At 44.0% G+C, this 24,231-nt stretch overlaps 1 protein-coding gene across 9 annotated transcripts in view; it reads right to left on the bottom strand.

The window, feature by feature from the left end:
- Positions 1–24,231, bottom strand: part of Pde4d (phosphodiesterase 4D) — a 1,431,689-nt gene that overhangs the window by 35,589 nt on the left and 1,371,869 nt on the right. For 8 of the 9 annotated variants that reach the window (XM_029468212.1, XM_021180268.2, XM_021180267.2 and 5 more), the window contains one exon: positions 16,612–16,724. In XM_029468212.1, the coding sequence (XP_029324072.1) occupies positions 16,612–16,724 (113 nt within the window). Of the gene's footprint in view, positions 1–16,611; positions 16,725–16,810; positions 17,281–24,231 lie in introns of those variants that run through there. The other variant, XM_029468218.1, reaches the window with a different exon arrangement.

The following is a 24,231-nucleotide window of genomic DNA, read 5'->3' as shown; positions in this document are numbered from 1 at the left end:
ATGTACTATGTATGGTGTAAGAGCTATACTATGTAACCTGGTTTATATTTACCTTTTATTTAACATTTCCCAAACTGACTTTACTACTGAACCCTTCTTAGGTAGAAACAGCGCACAGCACTGAGGTTTCATAGAGCACTCCTCTAAAGGTAACAGACTCCCCGCACTAGATACAAGTATTTTTGTAATAGACATCCACTTCCTATCTCCACAGATGACTGCTCAGTAGCTACCTAGGAGCGGAGAAACAATAAAGCGGCAGACCAAGTAAGTAAACAAGTAAACATACAAATAAACAAATGAGAAGAGGCCAAACATTAAAGTCAGGAAAGCTCCCCCAGGTGGAGAACTGAGACAGGACCCAACTACCTAGAAAGAGCCCATTGCAGTGCTGCTCAAGAAGTGTGTGCACAACCTGTCATCAACTGGGAAGACATCAATGCGGGTCATACAAAGGCGGGAGAAAGAGAGGTGGGTGGAAGGTCAGGGAAGATTGGCTGATGGTCAGCAGCAGCAGTTCTGGTGTACCCTACAGAATATGCCATGAATTTCAGAAACCTAGAATACAAGACGTGTTTTCACCACAAGGAAGTGCAAAAGAGGTGTATTTCACTTGATTCAAGGGTTTCATTAAGTAGGCATGTTTTGTAATATCGCATGATGGTATCCTATTAGTATGTACAGTTTTTTTTTTTTTGGTTTTATGTATCAATTAAACACAGTGTCCAATTTTAACTAACTAAAGAAAACTTGAGGCAGAATCCACCATGCAGAATGAGGCAGAATCCACCATGCAGAATGAGGCCACGTGGGAGGACACAGAGGCATCTCTGGAAGGCTCCGAGGAGGAGATGGTTTATAATTTAAACCCACCATAGTTTACATCTGTAACCTCTTCAAACAGGGGAAGAAAAGAAGCTCTGGGTCAGAGAGAGTAGCCAGAACTTTACAAGGTGAACCCTGGGATTAAAGAAAGGACCTATGGTCCAGACTTAGGGAGGTTTGAATGCTGCTAGCACCGAGATGGAGATGGAGGGGGGTCCTGGTGGGAGGCTTTGCAGGAGAATAGGGGAAGCTAATCTCCCCTCCAGTAGCAATATTTAAGTGTGCAAAGATTCCATGTGCTTTTTAAGCATTCCAGGATCTTTCATCCCTTCCCCCTCCCCTACCCCCACATCCTTCTAGCATTCTGGACTAGGAAGGCTGCCAGAGAATTCTGGAAAAGCCACCTTCAGATACTCCAAAGGCACCACATTAAAGCAGATTCATCGCTTTGAAACTTTTCTTGGTGTGTTTAGAGTAGTCCCGTAGAGAGGGCTTGAATAGACAATGTGTTGGCTTAAAAATCCCACCTCACCTCACGGGGGATTAGGACTCTGAAGGGCTGGGTAACTCCTCACTCAAGGTCACACAAAAATAACTAAAGGTAGACTCTAGTGTCCACCAAGAGCAGTATGCTCATTAAGTTGTGTGCAATTTAAGTCTTTCAAGAATGAAGACTAAATAATAATAAAATTTTTAAAAGATTTATTTATTTATTTATTTATTGTATATGAGTACACTGTAGCTGTCTTCAGACAAACCAGAAGAGGGCATTGGATCCCATTACAGATGGTTGTGAGCCACTATGTGGTTGCTGGGAATTGAACTCAGAACCTCTAGAAAGAAGATGGGTCAGTGCTCTTAACTGCTGAGCCATTTAAAGTAGGATAATAATGGAAGTGAGGCATGGTGGTGACTCAAGGCTAGAATTCCTCCAGCATTCGATATACTAATGCCCGGAACTGTTAGGAGTCTGTAGCCAGCCTGAGATACATAGTTGCAGATCAGCCTTGGTTACAAAGTGAGACATTATCTCAAAACAATAAGATCGGAGGGGAGAGCTCAACAGCCACAGAGGACACAGTTTAATAACAGTGTTTTCCTAGTTTGCTACCCGGACTGAGAACTGTGAAGTACACAAAGGTGTGGAGCACAGACTCCTTTCGAGACCCTCAGATGATTGTCTGCAGTGTGTCATGTAAGGGCTCTGGGCACTGTGAGGAGGAACCTGAGAGCCCATGTGATGTGGGTAATTCAGCATGGCGCATGAAGCAGCGGCCGGCCAGAGTTCACCGGGTCAGCAGCAGGACTATCTCCATGACACGGGATACAATCAGATTAAGAATGGTATGCAGGGGCTGCAGAGATGACTCAAGAGCACTGTCTGCTCTTCCAGAGGTCTTGAGCTTGATTCCCAGCAACCACATGCTGGCTCACAACCGTCTGCAATGGGATCCGAGGCCCTCTTCTGGTGTGTCTGAAGACAGCTATAGCAGTAGACTAACTCTCCTGAACAATGACTCTGTAAGTTCATTCCACTTGACTAAATGTGTATTAATTAGTATAATGAATACAACACTAACAGCATTGTTTAATTGGAGCTCTTTCTTGACATAGGGTTGTTTTTGGTTTTTTGTTTTGTTTTTTTAAAGAACATAGCTCAGGGACGCATCTTATAAATGTGGCAACAGAAGGGAGCACTGACCCCCATCCATTTACACAAAAAACACTGCAAGCATTATGAAGGGTGATCAGTGGCTGAACAGGAACAATAATAGCCAAGGCTGTCACTTTCCTCTCGTAGCTGAGGGGAGTACTCATGCAGATCAGGACCATGTAGACTTCTATTTGGGGACACTAAGCAGGTGGCATCCAGAATTGTCAGTTCTGATCATTCACGAAACTGCCTTCTAAAACTCACAGGGAAGCCTCGTGAAACTAAAACTGTGTATATGAACGGCATTTCTCCTCACCGCTGTGGAGAGTGCAGTCAACATACGTGAGCAAGTATCTCGGCAGTAGCATTCGGAGTTCTTTGGGTATATGTCCAGGGGGAGAGCTAGGTCAGCTGACTGATCTATTCCTAGCTTTGTGCGGAATCTCCATTCCTATACGGTTGCTAGCTTGCACTTCCATCAACAACGAGTCGGGGCTCCCTATTTGTCTTATTTTTGTTATACGTATTTGTGTTTATGGCCCGAGTGCGTGTCCATTAGTGTAAGTGAGCTGGCTCCTGAGAGGTCGGTCCTCGGGTCCGTTGAAGCTGTGGTTACAGGCGTCTGTGAGAGACATAACACAGGTGCTAGGCACTGAATTCTGGTCCTCCTGAAGAATTGGAAGTGTTCTTGAGCCTCAGCCATCTCTGCATTCCAACCGTTTGTTTTCTCAATCTTAGTGCTCATTACGGAAGGTGTGCGGGGTAATTCTATGTGGTCAGACACCTCACTGCAATTTCCCACAGACAGACTTGACTGAGAGACTGTCTAACATCCCCCACCCACTGTTGCCTTCTCGTCCTAGTACTAAATCATCAGCACGTCACCGTCTGGGCTTAGAATCCCACCTCTCCGGCCTTGGCCTCCTGATCCTCCACACCTTTGTCTTCCTGCCTTCATCCAGTCCTTTCATGTCGTTTCTAACCTGTTCCCTTCTCCCCTTGCTGCCTCGCTCTCTGATTCAACTTGTTTAGGGTCTTTTCACTCAAGATGACCCTGGCTCTTAAGTACTTTTCTAAAATCACTGCTGCTGTTTTCCTTACAATCAAATGTAAGAGTTCCTCGAGGGTCTCAGGGGTTACAGGTGGCTTAGACCTGCAAATAGGGCAGCCCAGAGTGCTGCCAAATCTATAGGTCTGGTGTCTGCCTCTGGCCCTATAACTAGATTCTCTCTTCCAGTCTTTCGCTTCCAGAAGCACCATTAGCTTCCCACCTCCATAGACAACCAACAGCACAGTCTATAAGCATGCCCCCTTCCTCCTTGCACTGTCTAGCCACTCCACTCCTTCTTACCTACAGAATCCCTAGATGCTCAAATCAACTTCCGTAGTAATTCCGGGACGCTCCCCAATCATCCTGCTCCTCTAGGTCGAGTCAATGTTCTTTGAACGTCTTCTACAAGGAGATGGGAGTTGTCTATTGCTCATTAGCACACAATGACTTGCTCCTATAGCCAGCCATATTTTCCATAGTATGTCTGCATGTTTGGTAGTGGTATGTTTTCATATAAGCACTCATACACAAAAAAAAATCTCCCTTTTCACATAAGAACCTTGGAGATGGTCCCTAAGAACAAGGCTAAAAAATATCCCTCACTGAGAAACTAAAAACTGCATCTCACTGTCAGCAGTCACAAGGCATAGAACATACCCAGTCGCTACTAAAAATGTTTACCCACAAACGTGGTATAGTGGGGAGACGGTGACAGATTATCCCAAGTAACAAAGACATGCAAGCTGCAAATGTCATTCAAAGGTGACTTGAATAAAGACCAAAACCAAGGGCAGGTCTAGCATTAAAAAGTTTGGATTCACTTAGAGATAAAGGCCTTGACAAGTAACAGAGGGCTGTTTTTTTTTTTAAACAAAACAAAACAAAAACAAAAACAAACCTATTCTACCTCAGTGAAATTAATTAGGTAAACCTCTAAGGAGAAAGATTTTTGGAATTAAAAACAAACAAACAAACACCCAGCAGCCTTTGACTAAGAAGCCCAAGTGTGATTTCTCTGCTAAGTGGCTGACAGTAGGTAGAAAGTGAATCATTTACCTAAATGGTGACTCTTTTTCAACCCCTATGACAACTGCACCACTAGGGAATTTCTCATCGCTGGCCATGGCTAGTGACAGACTCATGACCAAAGCCCCATCACTGAGATGGCACCAGATTCAAGGTCATGGCTCTTGCACTCCTGTTTTCTCAGCTGGATTGTCATGTCTAGTCTGTGAAAGAAAGGGTTCACTTTTAGTTCTCATTTCAACTTCTACCAGGAAAGAGAGCTAGCAGCATCCTTGTTGATTTTGTGGAACTTCCTTAGCCACAGTCTTAGTGGCTTGCACAGAACCTAGTGCCTTGGAAATCGTCCCCAAAAGAGGGAAAAAAAAAATCAAAGAAAAAGAAAAAGGGCCAACTCTGGAACCCCAGAGTGAAGATCTCCAAGGGCTCCCTTTCCTGTGGTTGCCTTCGTGCACAATCGCCCTGGGTGACCAGTGTTAACTGGTCAGTTTAAATAAAAATATGCTATCACAGGGTGCTAGGCTACCGAACTAAAACTAAAGTCAACAAACTCAGTGAGCACTGCATACCGGAGAGAGTTGAGGCCCCATAAATCACTGTGGCTGGGTATCAGGATTTCAAAGGCACCCCGTAAGCTTCCCCCACGCCTGTTGACTCTAGCTCCGGTTGCAATGGGTCACCTATACAGCAGCATATAAAGTTGACCTTTTAAGTTTAAAAATAGTTGCAGTGCTATCCCTACTAAAGATAGTCCCTGGGGCCTCCATGCGCAGGCTTCTGCTTTTAACAAGTCCTGAGAGGCGGGTTATATATGTTTCAACTGACATAGAAGACAGGCTCAGAGAGACAGGAACAATTTAATTATCCAAGGTCACATCTCTAGTGTGGGGTACATTTTTATCCTGTCTTGGGATTGGAAAACTCATCAGAATGTAGGGGACATCAGAATGGTGAAAAGGGTCGCCGACACCTGCCCCTCCGTTCCACTGGAGCATGTAGGAGCAGCTGACACCCCGTTCCTAGGACCCACCCATACTTCTTGTGACCTGGTTTCTTCCATCCTTTTGCAGCTCGCTCCCCACTATACCCATGCCTCTTCAACTTCCTTCACTCCCAAACAACACGTTCCTCAGGGGGGTGGCCCAGCGGCTGGATTGCATAAACTACCCATGCTGCTACTGGGCTAGGACTCAAGGAGGTCACAGGTGAAGGAGGTGACACCAGCTTGGAGTGCTAAAGAGGCTGAGTCTCGTGAAATACACCCGTGGCCATAAATTTCACTCTCCTGTCAGCCCCACCCCTCCTCCCACACCCATAGCTGACTGTCCTTCCTTAGATCTTTGCACCCTTTGGCTGACCTGTCTGGGATTTCTTTTTTCCTTCCAGGCTGTCCCAATCTCTCATGACAACTGCATTTCACCATAGGAGCCCCAAGGCTGGAGTGAGAAGCGGGAGGGGCAGGGACACCACCTGATCAGTTTTGCCTCCAGCCAGAGTCTTGACCCCAGGTCAGCTGGAATACTCCTCAGTGACACTCCATAGATAAGCTCTCTACCCTACTTTTCTGCAATTTTCATCTATTACCCCAACCCAGGAATCCAGAGCCTTATTTCCTTTTGTCCCAACTAGAAAACAAAAACAAAAACAAAAAAACCCAACTCCAAGCCAACTTATAGTAGGGCTAATTTTAAAATCCCAAGGCTGCTTACACCTTTCCTGAACTGTCTGCTGCCACAAACGCCACCATCAGCCAGGCTTTATCCAATGTTATTCCTAAATTCTCAGCCAACTTGTGCCTCAAGCTTTCGCTACATGGTCCTACCCGAGGCCCTCCCATAAAGATCGGGCTGCCTTAAGTCCAACTCTTGCAAAGAGCTAGAGCTCGAGGTAGTTCCGTTCCCATCCGACACGACAAGAAGGGAAGCAGAACAAGATGTCCTAGACTCACGATGTACGATCCTTTGGTAAGTAGAGGATCCCCTTCTGGGAATTAACATGTTGCTGATGTCACTTTAAACAGTCATTAAATGTCTGTGCATACTTTCAGAGTGTAGTCTGAGAACACGTATGGCTCTCCCTCTATCCGTCTGTGGATTGTGGTAGAAAGTTTCTAACACACAGTGCATTGACTCCAGGACGACACCAGATATCCCAGCTGGAGGTGTGTGAACACACAAAAGTGGTTCCCATTACGTAACTGTGCGGGACTTTTCTAACTAACTATGGCGGAAGTCATATGTGCCGAAAGGACAGTGTAAAAATATGTGCCAGGAAGACCAAAGAGCTGGAAGGTTTTTGCCCACTGGATCTGACTCCTCCCGTAGAGAACAGCGCTGCAGCTCTCTGAACTCATGGACTTTTTGACTGTCCCCCTCTGTGCCCTTCAACCACTAACAACACATGGAAAAACTCAGCTCTGGGTCCAACAACTCCCAGGTAAACCAATATTCTCTTGATGTGTAATGAGAAATAAGTTTATTTCTAGAGGCTTCTTTATGATGTCTCAAAACTCATCTCTACTTACCGCTGTGTAGAACTAAGGGGACGGCACCGAGAACATAAAAGTATGAAACCAGAGAACAGAAAGTCAACAGTTGACAGCAAAGATGATGTTAATCCTCTTCATTTTATCACAATTTAATTTTTGAAGTCGATTTGAAATATTAAAAATATAAAAATAAAAAACTATGATTCATGTAGCTTAACCCTCAGCCAAAGAAAGGAATTGCACTCCAAATTTGTCTAATTTTTAAAATATTCGTTCAACAGAATTATAGCTTAGCCTCTTTTGTGAAATGAGTTTTTCTCATACATAACAGAGTGATATAAATGCATCTGCAAATACTTATATGAATACTTTTTATTAAAAACAGAAAGCATCTCTAAATTGGAAAGTAATTTTGTTAAATTTTTTGCTACGAATTTCACTATGGCTATATGGTTCATTTTCTCCCCTAAAATTTAAAAACAAAACAAGACAAACCTAGCCAATATAAAATAGAAGCATTCCTGGGCAAAGAACGTATTTCTTTTCTAAGCACTGGAGCTGGCATAAAGGTATTAAGTAATTACTAAGAAATGAGCTTTAAAAATATGTATAATTCAGTATATATAATTCCTTAAAAATAATCATTTTTGTATGATCAAATATTTTTTTTCCTCTGCAGCTTTACCACTGTGGGGAAATATCTGTTGTTCTGTAGTCAGTTTGGATCAGAATGATCAGATAAAATTAAAAAGAAAACTAAGGCAAGAAGTCCACTCCACTTTAATAGGCACACCCTGTGAATCATTTGAAACATATTCTTTACGATGTCTTTATTCCCCTTTAAGACCGAAACAGCGCAACAAGAGTGCTGCTGTGAGCAGGCACAGTGGCCTTGAGAGTCAGCTTCCTGAAGGGTGGGAGAGGGCCACATCCATTGGTGTGAATGTATTCCAATATGGCAGTTACATCTTAGACTGGTTGCTATGGATACATCCCCATCACAACTGTGTTCTCCATACCCTAGACCTGTTTATGACAGGCCAAAGTCCTTCCTATTAGTGTGCATACATCTACACAGCACACTGTTGCCAGAAATAAGAGCTAGGGGCTGTCACCATAGGGCTGGCTGTGCTGCAGGCCAGAGATGCTAATGGGAGCTAAAGCACACATGCTGGGCAAAACTTCCCAGAATCCCATCCAACAGACACGTCCAAAACACACACCATGTTTTCACAAGCTAGTGGGGAAAACATCCCAACAAACCCCTTTCAGTTGGAATAATAAGCTGATAAGGAGAATGCTAATAATCAAATAGTCACACAAGGAAACATAGGGAAGCCGCTTCCATGACCTGCATGGTTTTGCCGATGCATGATAAAATGCTTAATTGAACCAACTTAAGACTAATTTAGAATATGTAACATTGCGTTATGTTATAGTGAGATTCCTAGTGAGACTCGCTCAGGGTTCTACCAACGAAAGGAAAAGCAGGCATTCTAGAGCTCGACTTTCCAATCAGAAGTGAAAAATGACATTTGAGGTAACCAATGCCTCTTGCTAGGTCTCACTTTACGTGAACATCAACACATTGATGCTGAGTGTTGGATAAATGAACTATGGGAAGCCTTGTCGTCAGAATAAAACAGCAGCAAGCCATGTTAAGAGGTTGGGAAAAATCACACAGAAAGGTCTTTGCAAGGTCAAAGAAAGAAAAGCCTCACAGTCAATTAGGAAAGCTGGAGGCTGAGGAGGGAGGTCTGGAGGGAAATGGAGTAAAACAGGCTTGATAGAGGAGGCAGCATTTTCAGATGTGCCTAGGAGGCTGGAGGTTTTAAACCACTTTGTTTTAGAACATGTTTACTCACAGGAAACGTGCACAGACAAGCTAAAAGTCCTGGCTGCTCCACACTCAATTTCTCCTATCTCTGACACTTCACACTGGTTGCAGTTATAATTGTTGCAGTAATCTAACACATAATGACGACTCGGGGTCCCTTAGCCCCTAGGACATGTCTGTTTTCTGTCCCAGGGACCCACCTAGGACAACATGTCACAGTACCAGGCCACAGCTCTTCTCGCTTGAGAGAGTTTCCTACGTTTTCCTCATTGGTGGTAATTAACCTTAAAAAGTTCTGAGGAATTCTGACCTGGTATACTGTAAAATGTCGCAAACTTCAATTTGTCTGATAAACATATTCCTGCGATTAGACTGGGGCCATGTTCACAGTATGAGGCTAACAGATGCAAAGAGCCATTTTTATCAGAGCATATCAAGGATATATGGTCAATATGGCTCACAACTGTCAGTGCTGGACTTGACAACCTGGCCAAGGCAGGGCTCGTCAGTATTCACTGCAGGGTAAAGTCCCCCGATCCCCCACCCACCCAGTTCATACTACGCTATGTGGAAGGAAACTGTTGTCCAGTCTCCATATTTTGGGGCTGGGGAGTGGAATTCTCCCTTCTCATGGGGAGAACGTACAACAGTGACTCGGAGTGTTCCTGCCCACAAGTTTGTCTATGCCCCATATCATTTTGCTCAGCTGGGGTTTTTGTTGTTGTTGTTGTTGTTGTTGTTGTTTCCAGTATGGGTTATGTGTATTTGTTTTATAATTTGGGTCATAACCTAATTTCACATTTTCTTGCTCAAATTGTTCCAGCTCAGGCCACTGGGTGTTCTTTCGGTGTACTCTTGCATCAGGCTGGTATGTCCTCATCGGGGGAGTTCTGTGTGTGTGATCACGTCCTTCCTATCTGGCACTGTAAGACGCTCCAGGCTCTTCTTGTACATTCCCTGCCTGAATATAGAAGCAACTCTCTCTCTAAGGGATCTCAATCCCCTACTATAATGCGATATCGCAAATCAAAGTTTAAGTGCTAAGTGTGCCCATGATAAGGGGTACAGGTGCTTGTCACGCCTCTCTTCTGATGAGGCAAGGAAATATTTATGCCATACTATATTAATTAAGATATTATAAAGTGGAATGGTGGACTGTGCTCTGAACATGCTTTTTTGAACATTAAATAGTAACAAGAAGTGGTGTGCCTGGGTACTTCCAATGTCATTGGAAGGAGAGATGCCTTTATTTCTAGGGGAAACTGGATAGGCTATTCTCTGCTACTGCTTTATGCATTTTTGCCAGAAAAAGCTCAGAGTTTAAGGCATTTAAACAACAACAACAAACAAACAACAATGAAAACTCCATGTTAGATTTTTTTTAAAGGATATATTTGTAAAATTATGGGAAGAAGCAAAAGGTGTGAACTCCCTGAAAACAAATGGAAAAACACTACTTAATGTCAAGCATTCCAGGGGGCACTTTTTGAAATTGCTTTGAACCAAAACTTAACATATAACACCACACATCAAATCGCCTGGGAATCACAAAGTTGGAACAGCACTAACAGACTACACTTTCGAACGGAACAGAAATAATACAGTCTTATGTTCCTACAAAGAATACAATACTGGGTTCTCCTAAGCTCGGTTTTTCCTATGGATACATAGAACGTATGGAGTGCTCGGGTACTCTCTGCACCAAGCTGGACTTTGTGTGCATTGTAGCATTTGCTCTCTCTCCTTCCTTTCCTCTCTTCTTCCCTCTCCCTCCCCTCCCTAGATATTATCCCTTCTCTCCCTATACCCCTTCCCCAGTACCTCCATATTACAGGTAGGCTTGACTTATCTATGAAGTGGTGAGTGACCTTGAACTACTGCTCCTTCGGTCCTCTTCCCAAGTGCTAGGATGACAGGCGTGTACCCTGCGGCCCTGTTTATGCTGTGCAAGGGGTTGAACCCAGGGGCTTCATGAATACTAGGCAGGCACTCACTCTACCGAGTGCCCTAGATCCCTAGCCCAGCATCCCAATCGGATTGCCCTTCTCACTGCTGTGTTTATAAATGAAGACACTGAGCTTTGGGGAAGGCAAGGCTTGCTGCCCAAATTATTAGGGAGCAAACAGGCAGAGCTGGAACCTGAAACCAAGTTCCCCTGACGACAAACATCTATGTTCTTTCCACTCTGCAGGGCTGCTGTAAGCACTAATAGTGCGTGCGCCGGGCCAGGACAGCAAGTAAATGCCACTCATCTGCCTTACATAGAAAGTTCAGCAAAAATATTTCCAAAAGCCAAGAATACTGAACAATCACAAAAGAAAAAAACGTTTGGTATTTTCCACGGGACAAGATCGTAAACCCATGATTACGTTAGCTGCTGTGTCCAATTTAACTAATGTCCTAGTGAACATCACGGATATGTCTGCTCTTTAAGAAAGTCTCTAGGTGCGTCACCCAACTGTTGGAATGAAGAAACTGCTTTTCTATTCCTGACATCCCTGTGCACTGGACGCCTTGGGTCCTTCAAAGCATCGTCTCCTGGCCTTGGCTTTGGGGAAGGAGGTTGTCCAGGGAAGCTTTAATCATGCTAAGGACACTCACTGTTTTATCCCAACTAAGCCTTAACATTTTGATTTTTTTTTAAAAGGGCGGGATAGTTAATACTGTGCCATAGAAGCTACCATTTTCCTATAAATCAAATTGATTGATTGATGATAGCTGAAAGCATTCTCTTAGTGATTGATTTATTTAATGAAACATAGAAGCAAGGAGTGAGGGGTTAGTTTATGCGAGCCAACACAGAAAGCTGACCCAGGAACTGAACCAATGACACTGTTGGCTTTTTTCCCTTTAGTTTCTCATGTCTTGCTACGTTATAAACAAAGACCTTACATGTCAATGAAGTGAAAATCCTTATAGCAATGTTTCCAGACCAGAGAGATGCACATACTCACACACTCACTCACACACACTCACACACACACACACACACACACACACACACACACACACAGATGTGTGTAAAACTTAAAGCATTTTTAAGCAAGTGTTTTGTTTTTCTATTACTATTTAAAAGCAAAGGGAGAATTTTTTCTAACTGTGGTAATATAAAGGATTCCAAATCTTTTATGTTTTTATCTTTTATGTGAGGCTCTAGAGACAAAAATAAAAAAATAAAAAACAAACAAACAAAAAAGCTTTCCCAAATCTACCTTTATTAAGAAGTTGGAAACATAAGACACCAAACTCAAAATATCAAGAAGCCAAGTTCCCAGTTTCTATGGCTATACAAGAGCTTTTCTCTTAAAATTTATATATTTATTGAGGCATATATATGTATATATATGAACTCTTAAGAATCCTCTTTTTTATGTTTTAACAGCTAAAACTGTTTTAATTGTCACTACTTAAAATGCCTCTTGCAACTAACTTAGCTTCCTTTGTAATGGGATTTCAGTCCTTCTGAGTTACCTTATACTTTTGTGGGGCAGGGCTGGAATATCTTAAGATTCAGCTACAGCTGTGAACAACCCATCTTCCTTCCTGCAAACCTCCTGGCCGGAATAAAACCGTTATTATCTGAAGTCACAGCAAGTGCTAGCCTGTGCTATGAGCTGGCACACATACGGCAGCAGGGGGAGCCAGTGGGAAAATAGTTGAGAAGAACCGGGCTCCAGAAGAGAAGCTTAATTTGTTCTCAAAGCAGAGACCAGCAATGGACCCAAAAGACAAACTAAGACTAACAGAGAAAGCATCACTACAAGTGCAAAGCCGATGTGGGTGCCTTTGAAAGGAACCACGGAAAAACCTTAAGTCTTTCCAAAGGATGCTTGAATCCCAATTTCAAGACCAAGTTACAGTTCGCTGGAAAGCCCAGTGCTTTCCAAGAGTGCTGAGCTGCCGAACTACCCCCAAAATGTGAGAGCAGACACAAGCTAATATTTTTAGATTGATATGTTTTAGGGTTATTTCAAAAGGATTTCATTTTTCTCCTGCAAGCATCACTGATCTTACATGGAAGACCCAGTAAAATGAGCATTATTAGATCATGAGAGGGTTGTTGCAAGGTTGGAACAGAAATTTCTGTGAACTCCGGGGACCAGACTTCTGCCGGCTCTCATGCAGACACCTTCCAACCCTTATCTGACCCCTTTGGGGGGGGGTGTGACCAGAAACACCATGAAAGTATCTTAAAGTATTTTACTTTGAAAATATTTTAGCTTTGCAGAATCTGTATAGAAGGACAGCAATGTGCCCCCAAACTCATACATATGTATGTCTTGAAGGCTAGCAAGGCCTATATTTCCAGCTACAGAATAGCAGAAAAACACCTCATTCTATCTGGAATTTAAATGTGAACTTAAGAAATGCCTGGACATCTCCTTAGAAACTCAAACTATTCTAGCTATTTATGGATGATAAAGACATATTACAAAAATCTATGACACATAGAATTTCTACCAAAAATTACTCTTGTGCAGTAAACTAATAAAAGTGAATACTTCAGACAAAAAAAGGAACTCAAGAAAATTTGACCCCAAACTCTTACATTGCCCTTTCAAAATGGTTATTGTTATGCCCCAGATTATACTAAAGGAAACTGTAGCTTAAAAAGTTTACGTAAATTATAATGTTTTAATAACTCAGTGAAGAAGAGAATAAAACACAGAATGAACTTCTAGGTCTGTCCAGCTCTAAAGCCCCGAGGCCTCACTGAAATTGCCCTCAATTGCTGGTTCCGGGGGTGGGGGGTGGGGGGGGAGGGAAATCTGTACAACTCTTAGGCAGATTAATGTGCATTTGAGAGTAAATGCTGTAGATGTAATCACTCAAATTAAATGCCATCTGGAATCTCTTACGCCTCCAGTACAAGCATCTAGCATGAGTTACAGCCACCCCTTGCCTTGGCCAAGATTTCAACCATATTCTTGTCCTGAGCAAGCAACACAGACAATGTGTTGTCTGCTAGACATCACCTTAAAACTACTAATCATTGCAAATTTCTTTTTATTGAGATCTTTTACCTATACGAATTCTCCGTTAGCAGGCTGAAAGATCTGGCTTCCCCGCTTTCTGCCTGCCAAATCACCTCCATAATAGATCCTGTCTGTTAACAGTTTTTAAAAAAATCTAGACTTCTTATTTGTGCATTATTGTGTTTTTAATATTAGGAAAAAAGTGTTTAAAACTTCCTCAGAGGAGAACACTATCCTGATATTTCAAGGCAAAAGAAAAATGAGCTGATTGCATTAACTGAATATAGGGCAATAAATTTTATCTACCAAGAAGTAACTTGCCAGACTCATTCACTCAGATATAATAGCCCAAGGAAGCTGTTCACATTGCCAGCCAAAATGAAGGCAGGCTGTCTCTCCCAGCCCTTGGTTGACCAGTTGTTCCGACACACTTTATCACTGGGTGGAAGTGGTTTGTTTATTAAGTGGAAGGCTGATGTTACAACCATTCTCAGGAACTTTTCTTTTTTCTCTAAGTTAACTTTCTCATCTCTGAAAGGGGCTCAAGAGTTTAGGAATGAATGAATTCACAAAGCAATGAATGGCTTTGACACTAAAACTTCAAGCAGTAGTCAACTGGGCAAACATATTTAGTATTTAGTGTTTAGTATAATATAAAATATGTAAGTAATAATATTTAATGTGTCATGTTAATAATCCTTTGACCACCAGGCATCAGCACAGCTGTATGCATTTTTGAAGAATTGCAAAATTTGAAGAATTTTGAAGAACTCTTCCTTTATCTCACTTCAGCCAAATTAACCCACCTCCCATAGGATCGTGTAGTAGCTATTACAAAGTCTGAAAACCTTTTTCAATGAAGATTAAAAAAAAAAAAAGACAGAGCCCTGTCTAATTTGGTGCCTATAAAAGACAGGCATTATTTTGAGCAATCCCTGTGACGTATAGTTTTCAGCCTAAAACACAGACATAAGTCACTTCACAGTTTAAGTCACGGTGCTGTTCGATCTCACATCAATTATTAATCTCAAATGCAGGTTTCACCATCGAGAATATGGATTTTAGGGAAAGTGCATGCAAAGTGTGGTCAAGTTATGTTGAAAGTATTGTCAAATGAGATTGAAATAACAGGCAAATGCATGTATCTGGCCAAGGGGCTTTCAGCGTTTGATCTGTCTCTTGCCACATTTATACAAGAGATACGAGAACACGGGCCTACTGATAACGGCCCGCTCAGCACTTAAGACACTGGACATATTCAGCATGTGTCTTCTGCTTTATAAAGCAAATTATAAAAAGATAAGGTTATATTTTAATAAATGTCACAGTTTGTTAGTCCAAGGAGGACAAGGGCACTCAATGCTGCTTCGGGGAGTTAGTAGTAGAAAGCAGTAACTGGTCATTGGAATGAAGAGCCGAGCCGAATTTAGAAATGAGGCCCAGATGACCAAAGGGGAAAAAAAAGGGCAATCAAATGCAGATTTGATTATCAATATGGTACAAACCGGTGAGCTAGTACTTTTGGGGAGCCCGGTTAGTTAATGGCCAACTTTTCACTTCAGCAACAATGCTAACTCTATGAAAAGTGTTCTGGATACAACAATCCCGTGGCTGGCTGACAAGCTAAGGCATATATATATATATATATATATATATATATATATATATATATACATATATATTCTGCATGAGAAATAAAGCAGGTGGGAAAGAAACTATGCTGAGCAAACAGAACCAAGAAAGAAAGCATCATTCACTGACAGACAGAGATACAAGAGGCAAAATGTCACCACCCTCCTGACCTTGTAAAGAGGTGTCCAAAACTACAAAAACAGTCTACAGAGACAATTCCTTCTAACTGCCACAGATCCTTATTGACTCGTTCAGCCGTTTGCATCAAATATGTAGAAGCCTCCTTCCCTGGCCCCTAGGCCATCCGGTCATTAACACATAATCTCAATCATTTCTTTGCAAAGCCGAAGATGGAAAACACATGATTTTGTTGTTTTAAATGCAACTCTAGAAGTACTCTACCTTATCTCCCAGGCTGCTTAAAGGCTGCCTGATGCTGAAGGTTACTTCGTAGCCCCCCATGCTTCATTAATTGCCAAGACCTGCAGCGCTTTGGCACACATGACACAAATGCCCAGCTGAAGCCTAGTGGCGGCTAAATGACCTCAGAAACCTGGACCTGTTCTCCAAGACCGAAGGAGACAAACGAAGCACAAGACCCTCCTAACTTTGTTCTCTGCAGATGGTACATACAGGGAACAGAATATTTAAAGGCTCCATCCTTCCAAGGTACCCTGAGAACCAGAGAAATGGGAGTGAGGGTTGCAAGTTCAGCGAACTCTTCAGAGTTTCAGCGAGGTAGGAGGTGGCATCCTGGTGCCTTCACTGAGTCCTGCAAGGCTTATTTCCAACAAGCAATCTTAAGCAGTGCCTTTGATAATATGCAACGCCACCACCAGACCCTACTGGGTTTCTGCTTCAAGGGCAAAGTGTCACTCTAAGGACCCTTCGTCCTAGGGATACTCGAACTCTGCCAAAGTTGATTTTGTAAATAAAATGTTTAATCTACCTGAAGAGAGGTGTGCAAACAGGAACCTCCCTCCAAAGGAGCAGAACAGCTAACTTGCAGTCAGCGTGACAAAATTTTCTCTGTATTTCCCCAGGCCACAGGGATCGGTGATTCCCCAGCGTGGGAAACAGCAGTCTAGCCGCGTCACTGACACCCGAACCAGAACAGGGGCTTACCTTGTTGGAGGCCATCTCACTGACGGAGTGCCTGGTCTGCAGGGTCTCTAGCTGGTCCAGACACCAGTCCAGTTCCTCCAGGGTCTCGCTGGCCAGTTTCTGGTAGGCCTCCTCTGCGAAGAGACAGGGAAAGGAGGACTCAGTTCGTAAGCGCTTCACGGGACCACCAGCGAGTTCAAAGGGGGCCATCCTGCCGTACCCCGCCATGCTCGGATGCCCGGTGCCCGCACATGAGGGCTGCTCCTTCATATTGCAGGGCCCGGCGGCGCGCGGGGGGCTGAGGTTGGACTAGTGGGGCCGGGCTCAGGCTGGCTGAGATGCTCCAGCTTGACGTCGCGGGTCAGCCTCCAGGGAGGGGCGCAAAGTGCTGCAAGGCCAACTTTGGCACGGGGACGGCGGGCGGATTCTCAGTGGCTCGCGAGCACGGGCTTCCCTGCGCTGGGGATGCTGCCCCTGGTGGCCGGCTCAAGGGAGGGGGTGGGAGCAGGGGCTCGCCCCGCAGACGGGCGAGCGGCTCCGGGGCGTCCCCGTGTCCCGCAGCCCCGGGCTCCACGCCGCCGCCTGCCGAGAGCCCCACGCGCGAAGCGAATGAATCAGCTGCGGCCGCCGTTTCCTGTTTTGTCGCTCAAGTCCGCGGGCGGGCGGGCGCAGCGCCGCTCCATGCTGGCTTTCCGGGAACACTCCCCCTTGCGCCCCTCGCGGCCCCGCGGCGCTGTCTGGCTCCCCCGCGACTCCTTACGAAAGGGTTCCGAGTTGCAATACGCCGTCCGGACCGCCCTCCCCGCCACCTCGCCGCGGCATCGCCCCGAGGCAGCCGGCGCCGCTGCTTTGAAGCGCAGCCGGGAGGGAGGCGCGGCCACGCACGCGTGTATGTGTGTGTGGATGTGGATGTGTATCTGTGTGTGTGTGTGTGTGTGTGTGTGTGTGTGTGTGTGTGTGCAGCGCTGCTGTGGAGCTGTCTTGCACCAGAGCAGCGGAAAACCCGGCGTGGAGCGCCCGCCGCCTGGGGTCCCCGCGGGGCTCAGGCGGGGCTCAGATGGCCCCCAGCGCGCAGGCGCGTGCAATCGCGCACCTGCCCCGCGGGGGACCCTGGGGTGCACAGCGGAGTCCCCGGGCCCTCTGTCCCAGCGCCACCTGCTAGGCCCTGGTGTCCTGGGTTGCAAGGTGACTTAGGACAGGCACTACCCTTTCTGCATGCAGGTTTAAGTTTCCCTGGGTTTGTGTCCCAGAGGTTAGGATTTACTTACTCAAAGGGAATTGTGGGAATAAAATCACCTCTACTGGGGGCCGACTGTCAGTATCCAGCCAACCCCTCTAAAAATTTGGGTTAGAGGTAAACAGACAAACCATAATTTTGTGGGGACAGAATGCCTTAGAATGTGACAACAGGCTACATTTCACCTTCAGAATTACCCTTAAAGGAACAGCAATGGGAAGGAACCAAGGAGCAAGGGGAATTTACACATGCCCCGCTGGGGTGTCTCCTCTGCAGAAAACACAAGAACACCCTAGACTTGGGGCTCAAGACAGAAAGTCTGGTAGTCTGTTTTCTGCCCACTATGGACGAAATAGACTGATAGAATAACTATGGGGAAATGGGTTCTGTTGATAAAAGCTGACGCAGGGAACTTGGGCACTTTCCCTAAACTGGCCAGTTCCGAAACTGAACAGCAATATTATTTCAGAAAGAGAAAAGTTGAAACCCCAGGGGTCTAGCCTACAAAACTGGCAGGAGAAAGGAAAAGCCTTTATGTGAAGTGGTGGGGTTCCCCTTTTCCCCTTCTGATCTACAGTATTGTGGGGGAAAGAAATTCTGCCCCAATGTAGGCTCCATTAATTATCAGGCAGGACAAAGAGTGCGGTGGGTTGAATCTCAGGATTCTGAGATTTCCTTACATTTGTAAAAATTTCAGTAACTTTTAGAGTGTGTGAGGCTTGCTTCTTGGCTTGTCCTTCTCTGACATTATTGAACTGTATGCTCGTCATTTTGACTGCTGAGTATTGAAATTTGCCTCTAATTGTGCGTCCCCTCTTCACTAATCTCTAAAGAGGCCTTAAGTCAGCAATTCCTTAAACCTCTTGAATTGAAATTTAAGGTTGATGTTTCTTTCTTTAACAGTGGAGACGATCTTAAAGATAACTGTACCAGATAAGTGTTAAATAGTTTATCTGTTTGGGTTTTCCTGATCACAAAACTGCAAAATATTACAGGTTGGCTCCGTAAAAGAAAGATGCACAAACATGGAGAGTCCTTTGTGGCCCCACAACCTAGAGCACTGAAACACTAGTTTAATATTTCAAAATACTGAATCCATTCCATATGTAAGTGGAGCACTGACTGGACGCCATGGTGATCTGTTTCCTATACAGTTCTGGTGTTTCCGCTTTCCTCCCTTCTCTATGTAAAACAGGCAGTCAGAAAACTGAAGGAGGAAATTAACATAAAGCCAGGTGAGATGTTCATAGTTTGTATATGCCGTGTGGTCTGAGGCATAGCTATTGTGTAGAATCCATCTCCTGTCATTGTTTTTTTTTTAGTTATCCCAAGCCAGGCATCCTCTCTGCACATCTTTAAGGCTTGATGTCTCTGCCTTCTGCCACCTGACTCTAAGAAAGCAAGAGTTCCAGGGGATCTCCCAGTGTGTGGCGTATACTTCCTACCCCCACCTTGGCGATCTTCATGAAAGCTTTCTGAAATCAGAAGTAGAATTCAGACCTTGGGCCTAGCAGAATACGGCTCTATGTATTACGTTTCAGTCGTTTTTTTTTTGTTTTTTTTGTTTTTTTTTTTTTTTATGAGGGACAGTAACCCTGGAAAGTTTCAATTTAATGTTTCAAGACACTTAGACATGGGCTTTGCCTTTAAGTGGGTGGTATAGCGACGTGAGGAGCAATTGGTTGCCAAAGATCCAGTACATGTTGCAGTCATGGCTTACCCATTTTGACTATCAAAAATCAAGTAAGGTCACATACATACGTTCCAAAATGTTCCACGTGCTCTCTATATATTTAAAGAATGAAATTAACCTCCAGCATTTGTACATACTGCTGAGAGAATATTTACATACGGCAGAATAAACAAATTTCTTTTATAAAACCAATGCTGGATTTGTCGCATTAGAATTTACTTCTTTCAAACTCCGGGACTGAGACAGTGTGACAAGCTACAGTTTTTCAGGGTCATTATTATGTCTTCAAGTTCAGGCATTTTAAACCCCACTGTTCTAAGACAAGGCCTAACTGACCTTTCTAGCCCTCCTCCCCTGGCGAGTGGGAGAATTCAATGTGGAGTTGCCAGCTATCCTACAGGAAATTGAGTCACCCCACCAAACAACACACCTAAATGTCATCTGCAGCTAGCTGGCCAAACACAGCGAACCAGTTTAATAGTGGCCTTTACCAAGAACACAGGTCGCATTCATTAATAAAGTGCCCCCTAGGGGGTCGTATATGCTGTGGCCCTACTTAAAAATATATATGAAAACTTTTCTATTTAACTGTGCGAATCTTGCTTCATTTGAGGGGCTACTGAGAGAAAATGCCCCACCAAATGCTATTGGCTAAACTCCACGTAGACTGTGAAAGGGCTGTGTCACAGGCAGCTGTGGAGTAGCAATAAACATCGGTGGGTTCTGTTATTCTGTGTTCTTCAAGGCACCCTGAGCTGTGCAATACCCAGGCGTCTGCTTCAATTCTCCTGGGGATAAGTAATACTCAATATTTGTGGGCCAGCACTTGGCTTCCGTCATAGTAATGTGCGCAAGGGTTCCCCTGACACATGGCCTGAAATCTTGCCAAGGACTCCAGGAGAGGATGCTGAAGCAGCAGCTTGTCTTTGAAAGGGAAAAGCGCCGTCAGCTAGGAGCCACAGCAGTTGGCCAGAGGCTGTACTCAGCCTCCTTGGGAAATGTTGGACCCATTACTCTTACCCACAACTGACTGAGAGGCAAAAAGATCTGTGCTACAGGACATGAAACTTTGTAAATGCTAGCTAGTTTCTTTGTCAATATTTGTGAGGCTAAAGGTTAGTATAAGTCTGTTGTCATTCCTAGAGAGGCCTACGGCCTACTACTGAAAACCAGATCGAGAGAGAGAGAGAGAGAGAGAGAGAGAGAGAGAGAGAGAACACACACAAGAACACACACAAACTTTGGGTGTCATTTGCAACTCTTCTTAAAAAGTCTTACAGAGTGATCACAGCTGATTCTGATTGCTTTTAAATTGAAACAAATACATCAGACAGCTTCTAAGAGAAAATGCTCGAACATGACTTTTTAATTAATTCCAGCTTCTCCTCAGCCAATCTCCATTTACATGTCCTTTGTTCCTAGTGAGAGAATTGATGGTGTCCGGAGGAGGAGGAGGAGGAGGAGGCAGACTTCTGCCTCCCATGTGAGCTAGTCATTTCTCGGCTCTGCTACAGGGAAAGATCTGTCCAGGTTAGCTCTACTGCATTTTATCTGATGTGAAACACATGAAGGAAGGCCCTAGCTTCTCTCAGCATGTCTATGTAACATGTTGAAGCCTGAGAGCCAAGAGCAAGCTGCCCTCATTTCCTAGGATATTTCTGGAATCAACTTATTGTTTTGAAGTATTTTTAAATCTTATAAAATATATAAACTTTCACCCCTGGTTTCAAAGATATGTTCAAAGTGAAGATGTGTGTCATTTTAATGAATTTTCTTCCTATTTCCCATTAGCTATGATTTTTTTTTTCCTCCTAAAGGTGACAAGTGCTCTAGTAGAATTTTGCAAATGGATTGTGGTCTATTAACTTCTAATCTTATCAATAACTCAACGTTCATGAGGCACTACATGCCATGAACTTTATTAGAGTTTGAAGTGTGTAAGAGTGTGACCCTTATCCAATGTGAGACTAGAGCCCATCGCTGATGACAATTTTAGCACCATACAGTAGAAAAGGAAGGAGGAGAATAGGCTATGGGACAATAAAAGGGGGCCATTCAAGTCACACTGGATACAAGTAGAGCAGGGAAACCTTAATCTTGAGAAAAGAAACTGAACATGGCTATTAATGGAGATTGTCAAAAGCACCCAGCACCTTCAGGCTAGTCTACGAGAGCCTTCTAGGAAACAACTGATGGAAGAGCCAGGAGCCTTCTTGAGTGTGAGCAGCATCAGACCATCAGCCAGGGCGGCTAAGAAGGGTGAAAGCAACAAGCCAAGTGAGCACAACTCTTCCCCTCTACTCCGTGAGATGTGAGGCATAAGGAGTTCCAGTCACAAGCTCTTGCCTTCATGAACCTCACCACACCTTCCGCATCTCCCCTGACTCTTCCTATATGTTGCCTATGTGGTTTAGTCAGGTATTTTGTTACAACACAATGTTAAGTAACTAATGCATAGAAGAGAATGGAGGAAAGGGGCCTGGAAGGAAGTCTGAGAAATCTGACACATCAGTAGACACTGGCTGTGCAAATCTCAGGGATCAGCAGGTAGGAATGTTGGACTGTCTTCACAGGTCAGAGCTGCTAAATCACTCAGCTCACCGTGTGACGTGGGATCTTGTCTTAGTTGACATGGAATACTCTAGGGTTGCACAACACATGAGATTGTAGGAGGTAAGGCCAGTGAATGAGAATATTACCTTTGGACATATTTATATTTATATTAGCATATTACTTTATAAGATTGTTTGCTTCTCTGGCTGTTACTCTAATCTAAGACAATCTCTGCACTAAAATCCCAGAGAAGCAGTTGGGATGGTGGCCCACGCCTTTAATTCCAGCACTAAGGAGGCAGAGGTCAGTGGATCTCTGTGAGTTCAAGGCCATTCTTGCCTACAAAGACAGTTACAGGCCAGTCAGGGTCACACAGTGACACCCCGTCTCGAAAAACCAAAACAAGCAAATCCTATGGAGGCATTTGGTTCTTACATTTGTTAGACTTAAGTAGAAGGACTTGCCCACTGTGACTCCAGAGGGTACTTGCATTGTCTTCTTTAAAACTATCTCGCAAGTCACTTTCTGAAAGTATGAGAACAAGGTGAGTGATGGGGGCGGGGGGGGGGGGGGGGGGGGGGGGGGGGGAGAGGAGAGAGAGAGAGAAGAAAAGAAAGGGAGAAAGAAAGATAATACATGGATGGATGGATAGATGGATGGATGGATGGATGGATGGATGGATGGGTGGATGGATAGATAGATAGATAGATAGATAGATAGATAGATAGATAGATAGATAGATGATAGGTGGTGGGTGGATAGATAGATAGATAGATAGATAGATAGATAGATAGATAGATAGATAATTTGGCTTATGAGAAAACGGCATACTATATATTTCCCTTCCTCTGTCTATACAAAACTCGTTGAGGTAGTGAAATGCTGACTTGCTTTAATTCATTGAAGAGACTGAACTTAACACCAGGTTGTCTGAAGAGCAAACGTCTGCCTGAGCTGGGAGTGCAGCAGAGCCAACAGCAGTGGGCTTCTCTGGCTCGCTGTGAGAAGGGTTGGGCTTTCATTCACAGACCTGGAGTGGGAGCCAGTTGAGATCATATATCCAGCAAATGGACTCTATGGACATGTATGCAATTATGAACAATATTGCTCATCGAAGGATATTGAAGAAATAGACGTTTTTACATTCTAATACCTACAAGGCACAATTCACTTATTGGGATTGAGTCCAATTATGGGACGGGGTGTACATTTCATATTTAAAACTAAAATATAAATTATTTAGGAAAATAAAGTTATTGATGGATAAGAAGTCCTGGAATACGCATGTAGACTCATTTCTGCCCATCCCCTTCCCACACCCACCATATTCCCACTTAATTTTTAACCAATAAACTCAACACTTTCTTAATTTCTACAATGACCCACTGTAATCAAATCTCCATCTGTTCATTTCTACACGGTTACAATATTTTAGCATCTTCCTGGGTTCACTTTTTCTTAGGATACATGTCTTTAGAAGATCAGAAAAGTCTTGGATAAACTTTGTTTTCACACATCATGCCTTTGGTCATGAGTCTGATGTGCAAACCCCTTCTCCTGGGACTCTTATCACACTTATGTTCACAGAGGACTTCTCTTCAGCTTGCTTTAACCGCCTTTCTCAACTCTGCCATTAGCATCCCCCAGCAAGACTGCAGTGCCTGTGGGTTGGTGAAGGGTGTGGGGAAGACTCACTCGGGAGATGGTTTCAGGGAATAGTGTCTGCTTTATGCACATGAGCAACCACTTATATAGTGGAAGCCTATCGACTGTGATCAGTTAGCACAGCCCTGGATTGGACAGTGAGTACTCAGACCGCCAGGGTCTGTACTGAGGAAGAAGTATGTAAAACGACACGTGGAGACGGCGGACACGTCAGCAGCAGGGCGGTTACTCAAGCTACTTCAGAATTCAGTGTTCTGACTTCTGAGAATACTCAGGAGCACAGTGTACCACATTTCTTACTTCGAGGCACAGCGTGCCAGGTAGGTCAGTCAGCCAGGTCATGCCTGCATTTTCTCCTACAAAACTCGGATTTCTTAACCAGTGCATTTACAACTGTACTTTCTCAGTTGTTCAACTTAGATGTAATTTTGCTAGCTTTTGTCTCTCTGATTTGTACCTAGGCAGAAAAGAAAAGAAAGGGAGGGGAGGGGAG

Source organism: Mus caroli, chromosome 13 (genome assembly GCF_900094665.2).
Source record: "Mus caroli chromosome 13, CAROLI_EIJ_v1.1, whole genome shotgun sequence".
Lineage (NCBI taxonomy): Eukaryota > Metazoa > Chordata > Mammalia > Rodentia > Muridae > Mus > Mus caroli.
Note: the sequence above shows the minus strand (reverse complement) of the source record. Positions and strands in the feature narration are given on the sequence as shown.